Below are 15,000 nucleotides of genomic sequence, written 5' to 3'. Positions count from 1 at the left end.
AAAAGTTGTTCAGAAGCAGCAGTCTAGCAGCGAGTGAGAGAGTGTAAGCAGACAGCATGCTGCACAATATATCTCTCACATTTATGAGTAGCACTGCATTTTTATCCATAGGTTTACTGTCAGATTTTGTTTGATGAAACTTCAAATGGAATTGACTTCTTTCTGGAAACAAAGTTGTGTAGATGAAAAATGAAATGAAGTCCAGTACACAACACGTACAAGCTTTGAGTAGATAAGTGAGGTGGTGGTGGTGCTGCTGCTGGTGTTTATCATTCAGGATGTTGCACCTTCTCAGTTCAGGCCCACTGAAAGCCTGTGATTCTCTCGTCCATCTGAATCTCATCTCATCTGAACTGACTACAGGACTGTCGTAGGAAGCGTGCGGTGGAACTTTTTTCCCACAATTTAGATTTATTAATTAACATCATACATATAGTTAGTGAATGAGAGTGTGTGTGCCCTGCGATGGGTTGGCACTCCGTCCAGGGTGTATCCTGCCTTGATGCCCGATGACGCCTGAGATAGGCACAGGCTCCCCGTGACCCGAGAAGTTCGGATAAAGCGGTAGAAAATGAATGAATGAATGAATGATACATATAGTTCCAGTGGTGGAAATCACAACCTGGTATTATCAAAGTTCTTACTAGGAGGTTTGAACTGAATGTGTTTAATCCAGACATCAAAAACATGTTGAGATAGAAAAAAGGTCATCACAGCACAGTGAAATTCTTTCTCCACATGTCCTGAGTTTGGGGTCAGAGCACAGAGTCAGACATGATACAGCACCACTGGAGCAGTGAGGGTTAAAGGCCTTACTCAAGTGCCCGACAGTGGCAGTGGCTTGAACCCTGATCCTCCAATCAACAACCAAGAACCTTATTCACTTGTAGTGTACTTTATGGAGAGGGACACAATGGCTTCACACCTCTGGCATCATGAATGATGATTCTTGCCTTTGCCCTGTGTGCATGGAGTTTGCATGTGTGCTCCGTGTGTTCCTTGGGTTTTCTCCCACGGTTTCCTCTAAAGATGTGTTGTAGGATGATTGGCTAAATTGTGTGTGTGTGTGTGTGTGTGTGTGTGTGTGTGTGTGTGTGTGTGTGTGTGTGTGTGTGTGTGTGTGTGAGAGAGATTTTGCCCTGTGTGTGTGAGCCCTGTGGCACCCTGTCCATGGTGTCCTCCTGAGTCCACTGAAATACACCAGGTTCCTCATGACCATGTGTAGGATAAGGGCTATAGAAAATGGATAAATGGATGGAAAAACCATCTGTTTAAACACTGAGCCTAATATTTGAATGGATGGTCCATAAAATATACAGTGTCTAAAGTTCGACAGGTTGGTCTTAGTGAAATATGAACATCTAAAAGAAAATAAAAGGTTGAGGGTGAAGATCTTAATGAAGAAGTAGTTTGTGACAAAAACACATGAAGTACTTCAGGTTCATCGGAGTCAAGAAGAACGCAGGACAAATCAAACATTTTATACCATTTTTCCTCTTTGGGGTTTAAATGGGCTTTCTGGGAAATCTGTAATTTCTTACAAGCACAAAAGAGGATTAAAAGTGAAACATCATTAGAAAGTAAGATCTATTTAACTCTGTGTTGAATTTAATCCAATGTTTGTTTGTGTCCTATGCGTCTCGAGGTCACAGAGCTGCGTGTGGGTCTCATTGTCTCCTGATGTACATGTCTCAGGGTGTCTACTTCCACATCAGCCCACTGCCGGAGAGCAAAGGCACTGGAGCTGTGTTGAGAAAATCAATCAATCACACCTGAGCAGGTTAGAATACGTCACAGCAGGGACAGTATGTATGTACAGTATGTCCTTAGTGTCCTACAGAGGTAAAGGGAAAGACGATGATCTCTCAAATCCTTTAGCTTTCAATTAACCTGAACCAGAATTAACCTAACCTTTCACATGAACACCAGGTCTGTGTTGTGCTTGTCCCTAGGAACCGACACTGGGGTTTGTTATATAAAAGCGTCCTCTGGCACAAGAGGCAGAAATACAATACACAGAACATTCTGAGGAACATTAGCATTATACTGTATCCTGAAGTTAACATAAAAGTCCTGCCCATTAGTACTAACTTTAGTGACTAATTCCTTTTTTAATGGTTAGAACTAATTTTTTTTTTTGCTGTGTCCTGATCCTTACAACTCTCTGTTCGTTATGGTCTGTGACTACTTTTGTACACGTGTACTTTTAGAGTGTGTAGGTATAGATATAGATATAGAACAGCGTTTTTCATATAAACAGGAAACCACGACGCTTCACCGAGCCTAAAGTGTGTAAGCATGTTTCGTTTCCTAGAATGCATGCTGTAAGCACTTTAAAAGCTTTTTTTCCCCTTGCATTATGACAAACCCATGACAGACAGCTGAGACAGCTAAGAAATTGTACATCTAGCACCTCTTAGCCATATTACTATAAAAACTCCTCTGTATTTTATTTATTAATTTATTACATTTATTATTAAGCAAATCTGTCTATTTTATGTCTAAATCTGTCTTATTCATTAAACTGCATGTGTGTGTGTGAGAGAGAGAGAGAATGTTTGAGTTTGTGAGAAAATGAGAGTGAGAGAGAATTTGTGAGAAAATGAGAGATAAAGAATGAGAGCGAGAGAGAGAGAGCGCGAGAGAGACAGAGAGAGAATAATTAAACAGAAGGTTCCAGCCTGCACACAGCTGTAGTTTATAGTATAAAACAAGGTCATTAACAAGACTACAGTCTGAACTGCATTTAATCTCTTTTTATTTGATAGAATCTGTATTACAGCAGGGTGCTGCTGCTAAACCCTCATGATGTACGGTGACAAAAACCCTCGACAACACACAATACCACTGTATACATTTTATTACTCGTATATCATTTACCACATTTACAAAAGTACACATCTGACAAGAATTACACAACAGTGAAGACGGACGCCGAAACCTTCACACGGAAGAAAGCAGCGTTCCATCTAGAAAACGTAGAAATACAGAACTGCACAGCACGGGTGATCTGGATGGCACTGGGCTGAGATTTACAACAAAAAAGGCACAAAGGTCACAGATCCGAGCAGAGGAAGGAGGCTCAAACAGCTAGAATCTAGAATATGGTCATCTATTGGGGAACCTTTAATAAGGCACACAAACACGTGGGCTTTGGGGAGCTTCACTAAACCATTTAACTGCTGTTTAGCCTAAATGTAGGGACACAAACTGGAGGTCGGTTTGTTGCACATGCACAGTAAACAATGACATTTTAATACAGAGGCATATGACACTGCGCCGAGATCCAGTACAACCCAGTTCGTCCTTGTTTACATGGCTGCTTTATCGTGTCGGATATTTTCCACTAGCAAAACTCGTATGGACTGGATGTCAAATTTTACAGAGAAAATCAACACTATTTATCCGAGGAAATACATTTCCTTGAATAAAATAAAAAGCACCGTGTGTCCAGCATGCAGATGTGGTGCTATGTTCAGGGGAACAGGGAAGAGTTCATCTGTCATTCGTTCAGAGTGGGAAGAAATCTTAAGAAGAATATTGAGTCCCAGCATTGTGGTCTTTTACAGAACACTGAAAAAACACAGCCAGCTAATGATATTATTTCAGAAATCTGTTTCAAAGGAAGGACAGAAAGCAATTTTAGGGGTAAAAGAAGCCTGGTTAAGGGTTAAAACTGAACAGCATCACTGAAGTAAAACCAGTTACTTTTTTTTTGTTGCTAAAGAAACATAAAAGATCAAATTTTTTTGTAAGAGAAATTTGAAGTCGGTTCAGGCGTGCGGTTTTGTAACTGGAGTCATCGCATCAGTAACGCATCTAAGCTTTAATAACTAATCTGAGCCTCCAGGAAACCCCATGGACTGAGCACAGGACCCTCGGCTTCCACGTGTCCTGACTCGTCTACCGTCAGTTCTGCTTGTCCTTATGATTGTTGTCAACTCGATACAAAACCCAGACACTGAATCCAAATCAGCACGCAAGTTCAGCTCAAGACTGAAATCTGCTGATCTCTCTATGATACTAAATCTCATCCTGTACAGCGAATGTACATCAAACATAGTAAGCAGGAGTTCGGTGTAATTATTACAGACATTTAAAAAAACAAAAAAAAACAAAACGCTATAGTAGAAAAGATTTTACAAATAAGTAACGTAATAAAAATAAGATTAACTGAGAACCTCTAAAGTTATAAAACCAAAACAAGTGTTTCAAGTTGGAGTATTAGTGCTTTATACTGTCCCATAGCTGTGACTATGGCTGATACACCAAAGGATTTGGATAGATAAGCTTATACTGTCTATGACCCTCTAATATCTGTAACATCTATACAAAAAGGTCAAAGTGATCTAAATAATCCCCTGAAGCTTAAAAAGAAACCCTAAAAAGTAAACCATGTGGATGGATATTACATATCTAATCATAAGGAGCTGGAATTTGTTTCCCTAATAATCTGATCTTTACTTCATATTAGGGTCCAAAAGTCCACCGATGACATTTAAAAGTAAAAAATATACAATATATGACACCATTTATTTAGAAGGTAACTCTTATTGACTCTGTGGAGAAATTTCTTGCTGGTGGATTCGGACTTTTGGAGAATTCTGTACATCTGTGGATGCGTATGGGACTTCTTTTGGTCTGAGAGCAGAAACCAGTGCTGTGCTAGTGATAACAGCTACATGATCCCAGCAGGTTAAGCAGAAAAGACAAATTACTGATTGTCTGGATTTTGTCATGCCCAAAATAAAAAAAAAAATAAAAAAAATCCTGGAAAAAAAACCTCACCATCAGTCGTTTCAAATTCTGTACCTGCTTCTTTCATTCATTTACAACACTCATGAATTTGGCAACACAAATGAGAAAAGCACAAGTGTGTAGCAGGACCACTGCTGATCACTGGCTGAAGATGTCCTGGTGCAGGTCGAGCAGGACGCGGGTGAAGTTGTTGATCGGTCCGATGGAACTGAGAGTCATGGCGGCGTCCTGTCCCCACAGCAGGTTGGGGCCGAACACCACGGCCAGGTTTGTGTTGCTCATCTTGTTCACCTCGCTTTCGGCCGACACCTGAACCGTAAGAAACAAGAAAGAATCAGAAGAATAACAATATGGCAGAAACACCTCTGTATCATTTTAAAAGCTTTTAAAAGCTCATTTTATAACTGCAGCATTGAAGCTGTGTTGTTTTTACAAGTGTTGAAAACATTGATGATTCTCATAACGTGGATATGAGAAGGAATTTTTCACAGAAATGCTTGAATTTTGGGTTGAATATCCAGAAACGTGACACTTTGGAGAGCGAGACTTAAATAAATATAAGGTTTATTATACAGTAGAACAGAAGACTTTATTTTGTCACTTTATATTCATGTATATAAAGTCAGAAGACTGCATAAGTATTATAGCACAGTGGAACTGTTTCCTCACATATCTTTGGAGGTTAGGGTCAGAGCACAGAGTCAGCCATGATACAGCACCACTGGAACAGTGAGGGTTAAGGGCCTTGCTCAAGGGCCCAGCAGTGGCAGCCCTGACCCACTGAGCCAACACTGACCTTATATATTATATTACTGTATAAGTGAATACTGTTCTTGTCACCACAGACAGACAGACATGCTGTTTTTACTGACCTGAGCGAGAAACCGGACAAGGAAGCACAAGGACACGTAGTTCACCTCAGGAAGTGACGTCAGCATGTTTCGGATTGTAGCAGCTTGAGATGCGCTGTCCACACCTGACAGGAAGGAACCCCAAACACATACATCATCTTTTGTTAAGAGAGCACGTGCACATACAAAAATCACAGCGTTTGTCGTTAGTCTGCGAGTTCTCAGACACAAAGTGTGTGTTTGCTCACTCTGAAAGTTGACGACATCGTTGTAGAGACTGTACGTGAGCAGAGGTTCCGGCAGCTCTCTGAGGAACGTCTTCAGGATCACCGCGGCTAAGTGTACGTCGTCTAGCTCAAAGAAATTCACCTGCTCACCTGCGCACACGCACACACACCTTTAAATCAATATTTACTTTATAGGACTTTCCTTTAATCAAATATTAAAGACGAATGAAAGTGTAACTGAAGTGCAGGTGTGTGTAAGCAGTTTTATAAGCGGGAGGTGTAGATTGTGTAGCATTATGACTGTACCTAAGTTGTATTTCAGTTGGATGTCCTTTACTAGACTCACATTAGCAGAGCGCCGAAATATTCCCTCTGTCTGCAGACCTGAGGGAGCAACAAGAGAAACATTTATTGAACACTGAGAGCTTGCATATACATGAGCAACCCTGTATTTAATTGTGACTGTGTCTTAGCGTATTACAAAATCAGGATCTGCTCTGTACAAATCACAGGGTTGAGCTCCTGAACTTGGGTTAAGCCTAGTCTTAGACTGTTGGTTGTGAAACCTATGTGAAGGATCTATAAATCTCTTTTCTCTTAGCCTTGTGTATCGGCATGTAGAAGATCAGCTCATGAACAGATTCAACAGTTTCATACCCTTTTCCTGCAGGAAAGTGATGGTATCTCGCATCACCAGTGGAATTCCATCAGCATCCTCACCTCTGTCTCTCAACCTAAACACAAATACAGAGAACGCAACCTTAATAAACAAAAAACACTTACCCCAGTGTCCCAGGAGCTGCTCACACACAAAATCCACTCATCTTTATGGTCGTTCTGATATGACCAGTGTGACCGGAGTCGATCTACGTACTATAACATGGCTAATGGGTAAGGAATAAAACATGGCGGCTGTGATGTTACATGAAAATGAATACAATTAAGTGAGGTGATGCCGTTGGTTTATAGTTACATGTAACTTTATGGATGGTCGCAACAAAGTGCATGGAACCTGTTGCTTATGTAATCTATAAGTGGTTAAAAACCCAGCTGGACTGAGTTACTCTAAAGCAGGGGTGTCAAACTCAGGCCCGTGGGTCAAATCATGAGATCATATCAAATGTGCATTACAGCTGGCTAGCCGCATGCTCCGCTAATACTACAAATCCCAGAATGCCTTGCCACTGTATTGACGCGTAGTCACGAACAGCAAGCGCCCCTCATTCTCTGTTGACAGTCGTTAACAACCATGCTACGGTCACATTGGGCAAGTTAATTACACCCTCCACAAAAATGGCCAAACGAAAGATGGACAATAGGAGCTTTCAAGACAGATGGGAGGCAGATTATCTGTTCATGATTATAAAGGACAGACCTGTTTGTCTTGTGTGCTAACTGAGCTAACGTGTCTGTAACGAAAGAATAGAACATAAGAAGACACTATGACACTAAACATTATGAGAAGTAGAAGGACCTGGACGTAAAGCAGAAGCTCCAGAAGGTGGAGGAGATGAAAAAAAGTCTGTTTCCCTTCAGACTATGTTCATGAAAGCTAAATCAAAAAGTGAAGCTGCTGTAGAGGCTGTAAAGATTTATTGTGGCAGCAGAGATGGCCAAATCTGCCTGGCCCTTTAATGAGGGAGAGTTTGTCAAAAAGTGTATGGTCAAAGTTCATCATGTGCCCAGATAAAAGGCAAGACTCAATGTGCAGAGTAAATCAGAGTGCAGCAAACTGAGTTTGAATACATGTTTTCTTTATGCACTTTTTCTACTCCAAGGCATGAACTGTTAATAGTCGAAAAGTTGGATTTTCATTGAATGAAATGATTATTTTTGGTTGTTTTGTTGTTGGTTTTGAAAAAGATCCACTTCAAAAAGGAACTTAAAATGATAAAGTGAGAGGCATAATTTATTTTATTTATTTAAATAAGAAATGAACACCACTGATGTGTCTTTTATTTCAAATTTAATTTGTGTGTTTGTAATATCAAGCTCTGGTTATTCCAAATCCTGTATTTAAGCAAAACTAAAGTTTGTTTCCATATAAAAAGGTTGAACATTACATATCAGTTGCAGTTCATTTTTTAAGAAATATTCAGTTTGGCCGTGACTTTATCTCAGTTTTATATTTTGGCCCACAGTGACTTTGAGTTTGACACCCCTGCCCTAAAGCCTGGGGCTGGAAACCTGTGGCTTACATAATAGCAGCTAAAAGAAGTGGCGATTGTGGAAATTCTTCTCCAAACTGTGACATGAAAGATGGTGTGGAAGAACTTGAGTGTCCTGCACGGAGCCCTGATCTCAACCCCACTGGAATGCTGACTGTACCCCAGAACCCCAGACCTGCTGTCAGGACCTGACCTCATGCTCTTGTGGCTACACGGGTCTAAATCCCACTGCCATGCTCTAATCCCTTCTTAATCAGAAGTCTAATGCAGTTCATTATGCTAACTGGAGATGAAATCTGGAATGAGATGTTCAAAGAGCACATATGAGTATGATGCTCAGGTGTCCACATTCGGTCATGTAGCGTATAAACTGTATAGGTTTTTTTCCTGAAGACTTTCAATTTACCGTTACAAAACCCTGACATCAGAGACTACGATCTAGATACGTAATAATCCCATTTACATGTTTATACAGCAGACAGATGTGTCATGTTTATATAATGAAGTTCTATCAGCTACTTACGTTGAAAGCTGCACCCCAAACTGCTGGAAGGGGAGAGGAGGGCTGTGAGCGGGAGAAATCGGGCCAGGTACCACAGACGGCTTCAGGTTCATACGGATTTTATTGTCGTACCTGCAACCAGACAAAGATAAAGGTAACCGTCGTGTGCAGTGTTAAGTAGAGTGTGTATGCATGGTTATGTAATAGACAATGTGTATGGTGTGTGTATGGAGTCTTACTCTCTGACTCGACTGGGAATAACCAGCTGATCACACTTCACTATCTCCTCCAGTTCACTTAGGTAGTTCACGTAGTGGACCTTACGGCCAAATTTGAAGCTGTGGACCCGAACACACATATAGTAAGACCAGGTCTAGTGTAATGTATGTTTATTCAGCATAATTTCCCACTTGTGTATGTAGTGTTGACCTGATCAGAGGTTTGAAGAAGATGAGGACGGTTCTGATAAACAGGGTGGGATGGACAATGTAAAATGCCTTTATGTTCTTCTTATACCTGATAAACACACACACAATGGGCTCGGTTATATATCCAGAATTCATACGATGCTGTGAACATGTGTATAAATTGTGTACATTAGCTGTTCTGGTTCCTGTTCAGAACAGATTAAATCTCACTCCGTATAAAGAGGCTCGGACAGGGAGATATCATGGTGACCTACTTTCTTTCGAACTCGCGGTAGGCGTCTCGCAGCCAGCCGAGGGACAACTTGTTCTCACTGGTCATGCCATGGTGGAAGTAGATCAGTGTGTAATCGCTCTCCACGTACTTATCCAGTGTCTGCTTCAGGTACCTGCAATGCCACAGCTCTTATCAGGCAGTGATATATCAGCAGTTACTGTTCTGTGTTCTGTTCTCACGAAGCTTCGGTTGAGCTTTTGACTGCTATATAAGCAACAAAACACAGTGCGATGTGCTGATATACAGTAGGTAAATGATCGGTATCGTGAGACCTGCCGTGAAGCATTATTTTCCAGTAACAGTACATCCTGAAATACTTTATTTCTCTTATAACATCCGCAAACAGTTTGATTTTATAACTAATAGATGTTATACTATTTAATTAATCCTGCTAGCACTGATATAGCTTGTCATGTTACCTAGAATCCAGAAAGTACACAAAGTCCTTAATCCTAAAGACTTTCTCATGGCAGAAAATGTGCTATTAAAAGTGCTAACACCCAAAAATCCTCCTTAAAATAAAAATGGAAGTTGCTCTGGTTCAGGGCATCAGCTAAATGCTGTAAATGTGCTGTTATCAAAAATGATTATAATGTGATTCTAATCATATTGTTTTCACTCCGTTCAGATATAAACAGAATAAACGCAGCAGATTTGAAACAGAAATGCATTAAAAAGCAACTACTCAGCAACTAAAGTCTCTAGTAAGATTATTCTCCTTATTATGCCTTATGTGTGTCTCAGCTTGTGTGTGTGCGCATGGGTGTATGTTTATAGTCTCCAGTTTGTTCCTCTTTAATGAAGTGTTCACAGTGCAAGTGCACTTCAGCAAGCACTTTAAAGGAAGTCCTGTTTCCACCCAGTCAGAATTATTGTGAACAAAACAGAACTTAAACAAACAGAGTCTATTAAATCCCTTACATCAGTAACATGTGGTGGTTCAGCTGATGTTGCGGGGGCATGCGGCACGCGCTGAACACTATCACTTTGCGGCCAAAGTTATCGTCACCTGCACAGGACGTGGAGAGAGGAAAGAGAGGCGGATAGAAGAAAAGAAGAAAAGTTCAGAGTTAATGATTCCTGGCCATTTATTACTTGTTTGCTTTTATTCTAGAGCAATACCTAGAGAGTTTATGGCTCACCTGCTACTTCCACTATTTGATGCCTTGCGATATCATAAAAGGGATCGTCCCATGCCAGGTGAGAGCCTTCACTGAGACTCTTAATGTCTGTAGCTACACAGCAGAAAGGGATGGAATAGAAATTAGTGCAAAAATACACCTAAAGGAAAACAATCACAAGCTGTGTAATGACCCATGAAGGCATGTTCTGGTCTTGTTAATCTGTGCACATACATCAGTTGAAGAGAAATGATTTTCTTGTGTATAAATCGTAACGTTCGTGCATCACCATTCCACAAGTAGGAGCAGATCTTTTTCTCAGGAGAATAACAAGGACAAGATTGTCCATGTTAAAGTAAGCACACTTGCATCTAAGGTTGACGGATAGTTGAATTGTACTGATTGTGAATAACTAACATGTTTAAATGACACTGTTAATGATAAAAGATGAGCCCATGTGTAGTTTTACTCCATGTTGAGATTATACAGACTGGAGATTATTTATCAACGTCGCTTTGAGTAAACGTTTCCTGTTTTTTTCTATGCACAGGAAATGCTGAAATCTGCTGTATTGGCATGATGCGGTTGTTTTAGACGTTTTCCTTTTCAGTAATACGGTTAAAAAAAGTGCTTCTAAAGAAATCCACAGGTTACCTTATTGACCTAACCTTCTCTCTACTTGCACTAGCAGAGGAGTAAAGGAATGTGTGTGAATCATTTACTCACACAAACACACAAACAAATGTGCTGCCAGTAGAACATTAGACACAAAGCTCCTGACAAAAAGTCTAAAGGACTGATCTAACAAATTATGAGCAACTGTTGATGGTAAGAAGTGGTTAAATAATAATAACCTAAAAAGTGCTGAGACAGGAATACAGTAGATAAGTGTTTGTTGCCCCTGGCATTCACTGCTCAAGCAAACCCTGACTGTCTCAGTAGCTTAGTGACTGTCTTAGTACGCAAGCTGGCGACGCAATGTGGACGAGGAGAGTGTCGAGAAATCCGAGTGGAGTTTATTAACGTTTAATAAAATTAGCAGTGAATTACGGGAGTAAAGCTGGCAGCACTTTACATGCATCAGATATTGATGTTTTCCCTAATAAGATAATAATAAACATTATATTTGAGCATGATGATGTATCGTCATTTTTTAAGCAAGGTCCTTAATAATATATACATAAGGTGGCAACGAGGCGGCAACGCTTTAATGTCTCCTGTTGATGCTCTGAAATCAGCCTTGTACAGAGTAAGCCACAGTATTTACAAGCACATGAAGCTAAACAAGCTGTCTGACAGTGCTATAAAAACACCAATGGGTGCTTTTCTTATAGGGAACTTGATTTGCAACAAATTCAGTCCTCTAACTTCTGCATTGGAAGCGTTTCAGTCTGGTGAATCCACATGGCTCGAACTCATGCCTTCATGAAGCACTTATAGCAAAGACAAAACTTAAGATAAGCGAATTCCTGAGTGTGTGAATCATCTGTAATTATCTGTGCCTTTTGTTTCCATGTTGTTTGATGATATTTCCTAAGCTGCAGGAAGTTACCGTTTCATTTGAATACGTCATACACGTCCTTAAAATACTGCCAATGAAATCAGGCAGAGAGCTAAATACTGTGTGGAAGACGTCTGATTTACTGTCGAATTGTTGGGTTTGTTTATGGTCTTATGTGGATGCCGTTACTGGTGTTACTAGCAGGCAGTAAACGAGATCGGAGCACCACTTAGGAACAGAATCATAGTTTCCTGCAGCACTTTGCAGTTCGGGCAGCCCACCTAAGCTGGGAAACCCTAAGGGCTTAACTAGGTCGTCCAAAAAAAATAAAAAAATCAGCTGCACAAAAGGCCGTCAAGTGCATCTTGTAGAGAATAGCGCAGACGTGCTTCACACCGCAAGCGGGCACACGCACCACATGGACGACATGAGAGAAACACGTGGTCCGTCATTGTCTGGAGGATAACTAGCCAGTTGATAAAACGCGTGTCTGTAAGTCTGTAAAACTGTAAGTGGACTTATGTTTTGGGTTTATTTAAGCCTGTTATTGTATTAGTCTATAGTTCTTGCAAATTTAAAGTAAGGTAGCTGGTGATTTTGTTGTTTAAGTTCTTCATCTGCTAGCTAGGTTGCACGTGCCTGTTTTTAATAATTGTTAAATGTATTACAGAGTCTGTGGTCTATCTCACAATGAAGCCCCGCCCAGCCCGGGCCCCGCCCACCCGCCGAACCCTACCGCCTTACCTAACAAATTTTCTGCGGGAAACCCTGAGTGATGTTTTCCTCTCGTTTAAATGACAGTAAGAATGAACTCAGGCCTACAGCTAGACACACAGCAGGTTCGGTGTTACATGAAACATCGTTACACTGCTGTGATCTCCACAGGTTGTTTAAAGCAGTGCTGCTACTCACTAGACTTGCTGACGCTGACGGGGTCATCCTGCGGCCATTGCTTTTCTGGCACCAGTTTGAGCTGGTCCAGAGCCGCACTGGGAGAATCGTCTCCTCCCAGCTCGTCATGCAGATCCACCAGCAGGTCTGAGGACATGACTGTCCTCTATATCAGCACACACGGAGACCTGTCAGAGACACAATGATATACACAAGCAGAGCATGAAGATCCGTTTTACCATCAAGCCCATTACACACTCACATTAGAGCTACTTGTCTTTCAGTACAAGTCTGTAATAAAACTACAAACAAATGTTTCATTTCATTTAAGTTTTTTTTTTAATCTTTTTGCACATTACATCTACTTTCATTTAAATATTAAAATCAATACCCCATTAGATGCATGACGAGAATGAATAATTCAAAAATAAAAGAGAAATTATAAAAAAGGGGTGAATAAAAAACGTATTATTTTGTCATTGTCATATGTGTTTGAGTGTGTGTATGTGTGTTTGTGTGTGTGTGTGTGAAGTCAAGAAGCTTTTATTGTCACAGCCATAACTAGCTGATGCAGTACACAGTGAAATTACACAAGGTTTCTCCTGGATGATGATACTACATAAAACAACACAGCTCTAAGCACTTAAAGTTGTCCCAGCCACATAAAGTGCATCGTGTACAACCGAGTACTAACAGACAACACAACACACTACTGGACAAATACACAAAAAAGACCAGTGCTCATACTGTATATTATAGAGCACACTGTACCCAACTGGAGGATGTAACCAAAGAGGGTTCTTGTGAACATATATACACTTATGTAATAGCAGCAGTGGGATGAGGTATAGAAATGTGGGCGGAGCTATAGACATGTTTACTGAATGAGTGTATACAGAAATAATACATAATAGAGGTGTAAAGTACTGAACAATACACCATCCTACAGCTATAAATAAACACACTGATACTGGTATAAATAGCAGCGTCTTCTCCACATACGATGCCTGCCAAGGACAAACATTTCTCTTCTCTTCTCCTTTTCAGGTGCTCATGGCCATGACCTATATATGACCAGAAGGCTACCTCCAGAACAAATACCTGTCTGAAGTCTTCATCATGTGGTGTATTAGCAGAGAGAACAGGAACAGTAGGACAGGTGGCAAGCAGCAGCTGCCTCTTCACTCACCCGCTGGTCAATGGAGCCTTTATTACGCTTCTTCAACCCACAAACTAATAATGATGTGCTTTATAGCTCACTTCTTTCTCGCCCTCACACTCTCTTCCTCTTACGCACACATAAAGAGAGAGTGAGTGAGAGAGAGAGAGAGAGAGAGAAAGAGAGAGAGAGAGAGAGAGAGAGAGAGAGAGAGAGAGAGAGAGGGGAAACCACACTGCATTACATTCAGAATGACGTGGTGAAATCTTGGGTTGCTTTTTTCCAGTTCAGTTAAAGGCTGATACCACGAGGACAGGCGCGAGCTCTGGTGTAGCGTCTGAATGCTCCAGAATAGGAGGATTGTTAAAAAAAAAAAGAGAGAGAGAGAAATAAAAAAATTCTGGGAACATGGTCTGTACAATTAAACAAGTAACTGTGTTGATGCCAAAAGAGCAGAAACCCATTCTAAATCTGCAGTAAGTGTGTGTGTGTGTGTGTGTGTGTGTGTGTGTGTGTGTAGCCAGATACTAGATTCAGATACTGATCTGCTTTGACAACTGGCTTCTTTTTATTTCGTGACAAGGATGTGAGTGCTTGTGTGGCAGGGTGTGTGTGTGTGTGTGTGTGTGTGTGTGTGTGTGTGTGTGTGTGTGTGTGTCAGCTGCACAGCATGATGGAAACAGCAGCTTCACACCTCAACACTTCACGTCTCATCATTACAGAAGATCTGGTGCAGTTTGTGTCTATAATTGGTGCTCGTCTGCTGTGAGAATGTGATGTATGTGTGAAGTGACTTATTATAGTAAATTATTATTTGCTCATAATTAAATTTTTCATTTATGAATAAGCGACAGCTAATTTTCAACCTTTTAGTGTTTAATGTATTAATATATTTATGTATAGCATTTTTTATGTTATGGAAGAGCCAGGAAACAACATTAAGTTATAGTCGATCTATAAAGTCATTCCTTCACCTCTATCTAGCTTTCCTTCTCTCTATGACCGAAAACTAGAGCCTTCTGTCATGAAGAGCGTCAATTTACCAACTTTTAGGAAGCCCTGAAGCCAGAGATGAAAATGAAGGAATACCACACAGATGATGAGGAAATCAATGAAAGGC

General features: G+C 40.6%; 1 protein-coding gene across 1 annotated transcript in view; it reads right to left on the bottom strand.

Annotated features, from left to right (window-relative positions):
* Positions 1 to 2,842: 2,842 nt before the first annotated feature.
* The window catches only part of arhgap1 (Rho GTPase activating protein 1), a 15,195-nt gene continuing 3,037 nt past the window's right edge, over positions 2,843 to 15,000 (bottom strand). Inside the window, exons 2-13 of the mRNA XM_027133040.2 lie at positions 12,743 to 12,909; positions 10,351 to 10,443; positions 10,130 to 10,217; positions 9,189 to 9,320; positions 8,936 to 9,022; positions 8,746 to 8,844; positions 8,528 to 8,638; positions 6,494 to 6,570; positions 6,143 to 6,220; positions 5,858 to 5,986; positions 5,631 to 5,734; positions 2,843 to 5,067 (exon numbers count right to left, since the gene is read on the bottom strand). Coding sequence (XP_026988841.1) covers positions 4,897 to 5,067; positions 5,631 to 5,734; positions 5,858 to 5,986; positions 6,143 to 6,220; positions 6,494 to 6,570; positions 8,528 to 8,638; positions 8,746 to 8,844; positions 8,936 to 9,022; positions 9,189 to 9,320; positions 10,130 to 10,217; positions 10,351 to 10,443; positions 12,743 to 12,878 — 1,305 coding nt within the window. The 5' untranslated portion in view covers positions 12,879 to 12,909 and the 3' untranslated portion in view covers positions 2,843 to 4,896. The remainder of the gene's footprint in view (positions 5,068 to 5,630; positions 5,735 to 5,857; positions 5,987 to 6,142; positions 6,221 to 6,493; positions 6,571 to 8,527; positions 8,639 to 8,745; positions 8,845 to 8,935; positions 9,023 to 9,188; positions 9,321 to 10,129; positions 10,218 to 10,350; positions 10,444 to 12,742; positions 12,910 to 15,000) is intronic.

Source organism: Tachysurus fulvidraco, chromosome 1, assembly GCF_022655615.1.
Source record: "Tachysurus fulvidraco isolate hzauxx_2018 chromosome 1, HZAU_PFXX_2.0, whole genome shotgun sequence".
Classification (NCBI taxonomy): Eukaryota; Metazoa; Chordata; class Actinopteri; order Siluriformes; family Bagridae; genus Tachysurus; species Tachysurus fulvidraco.
This window is presented reverse-complemented; position numbering and strand designations above follow the sequence as displayed.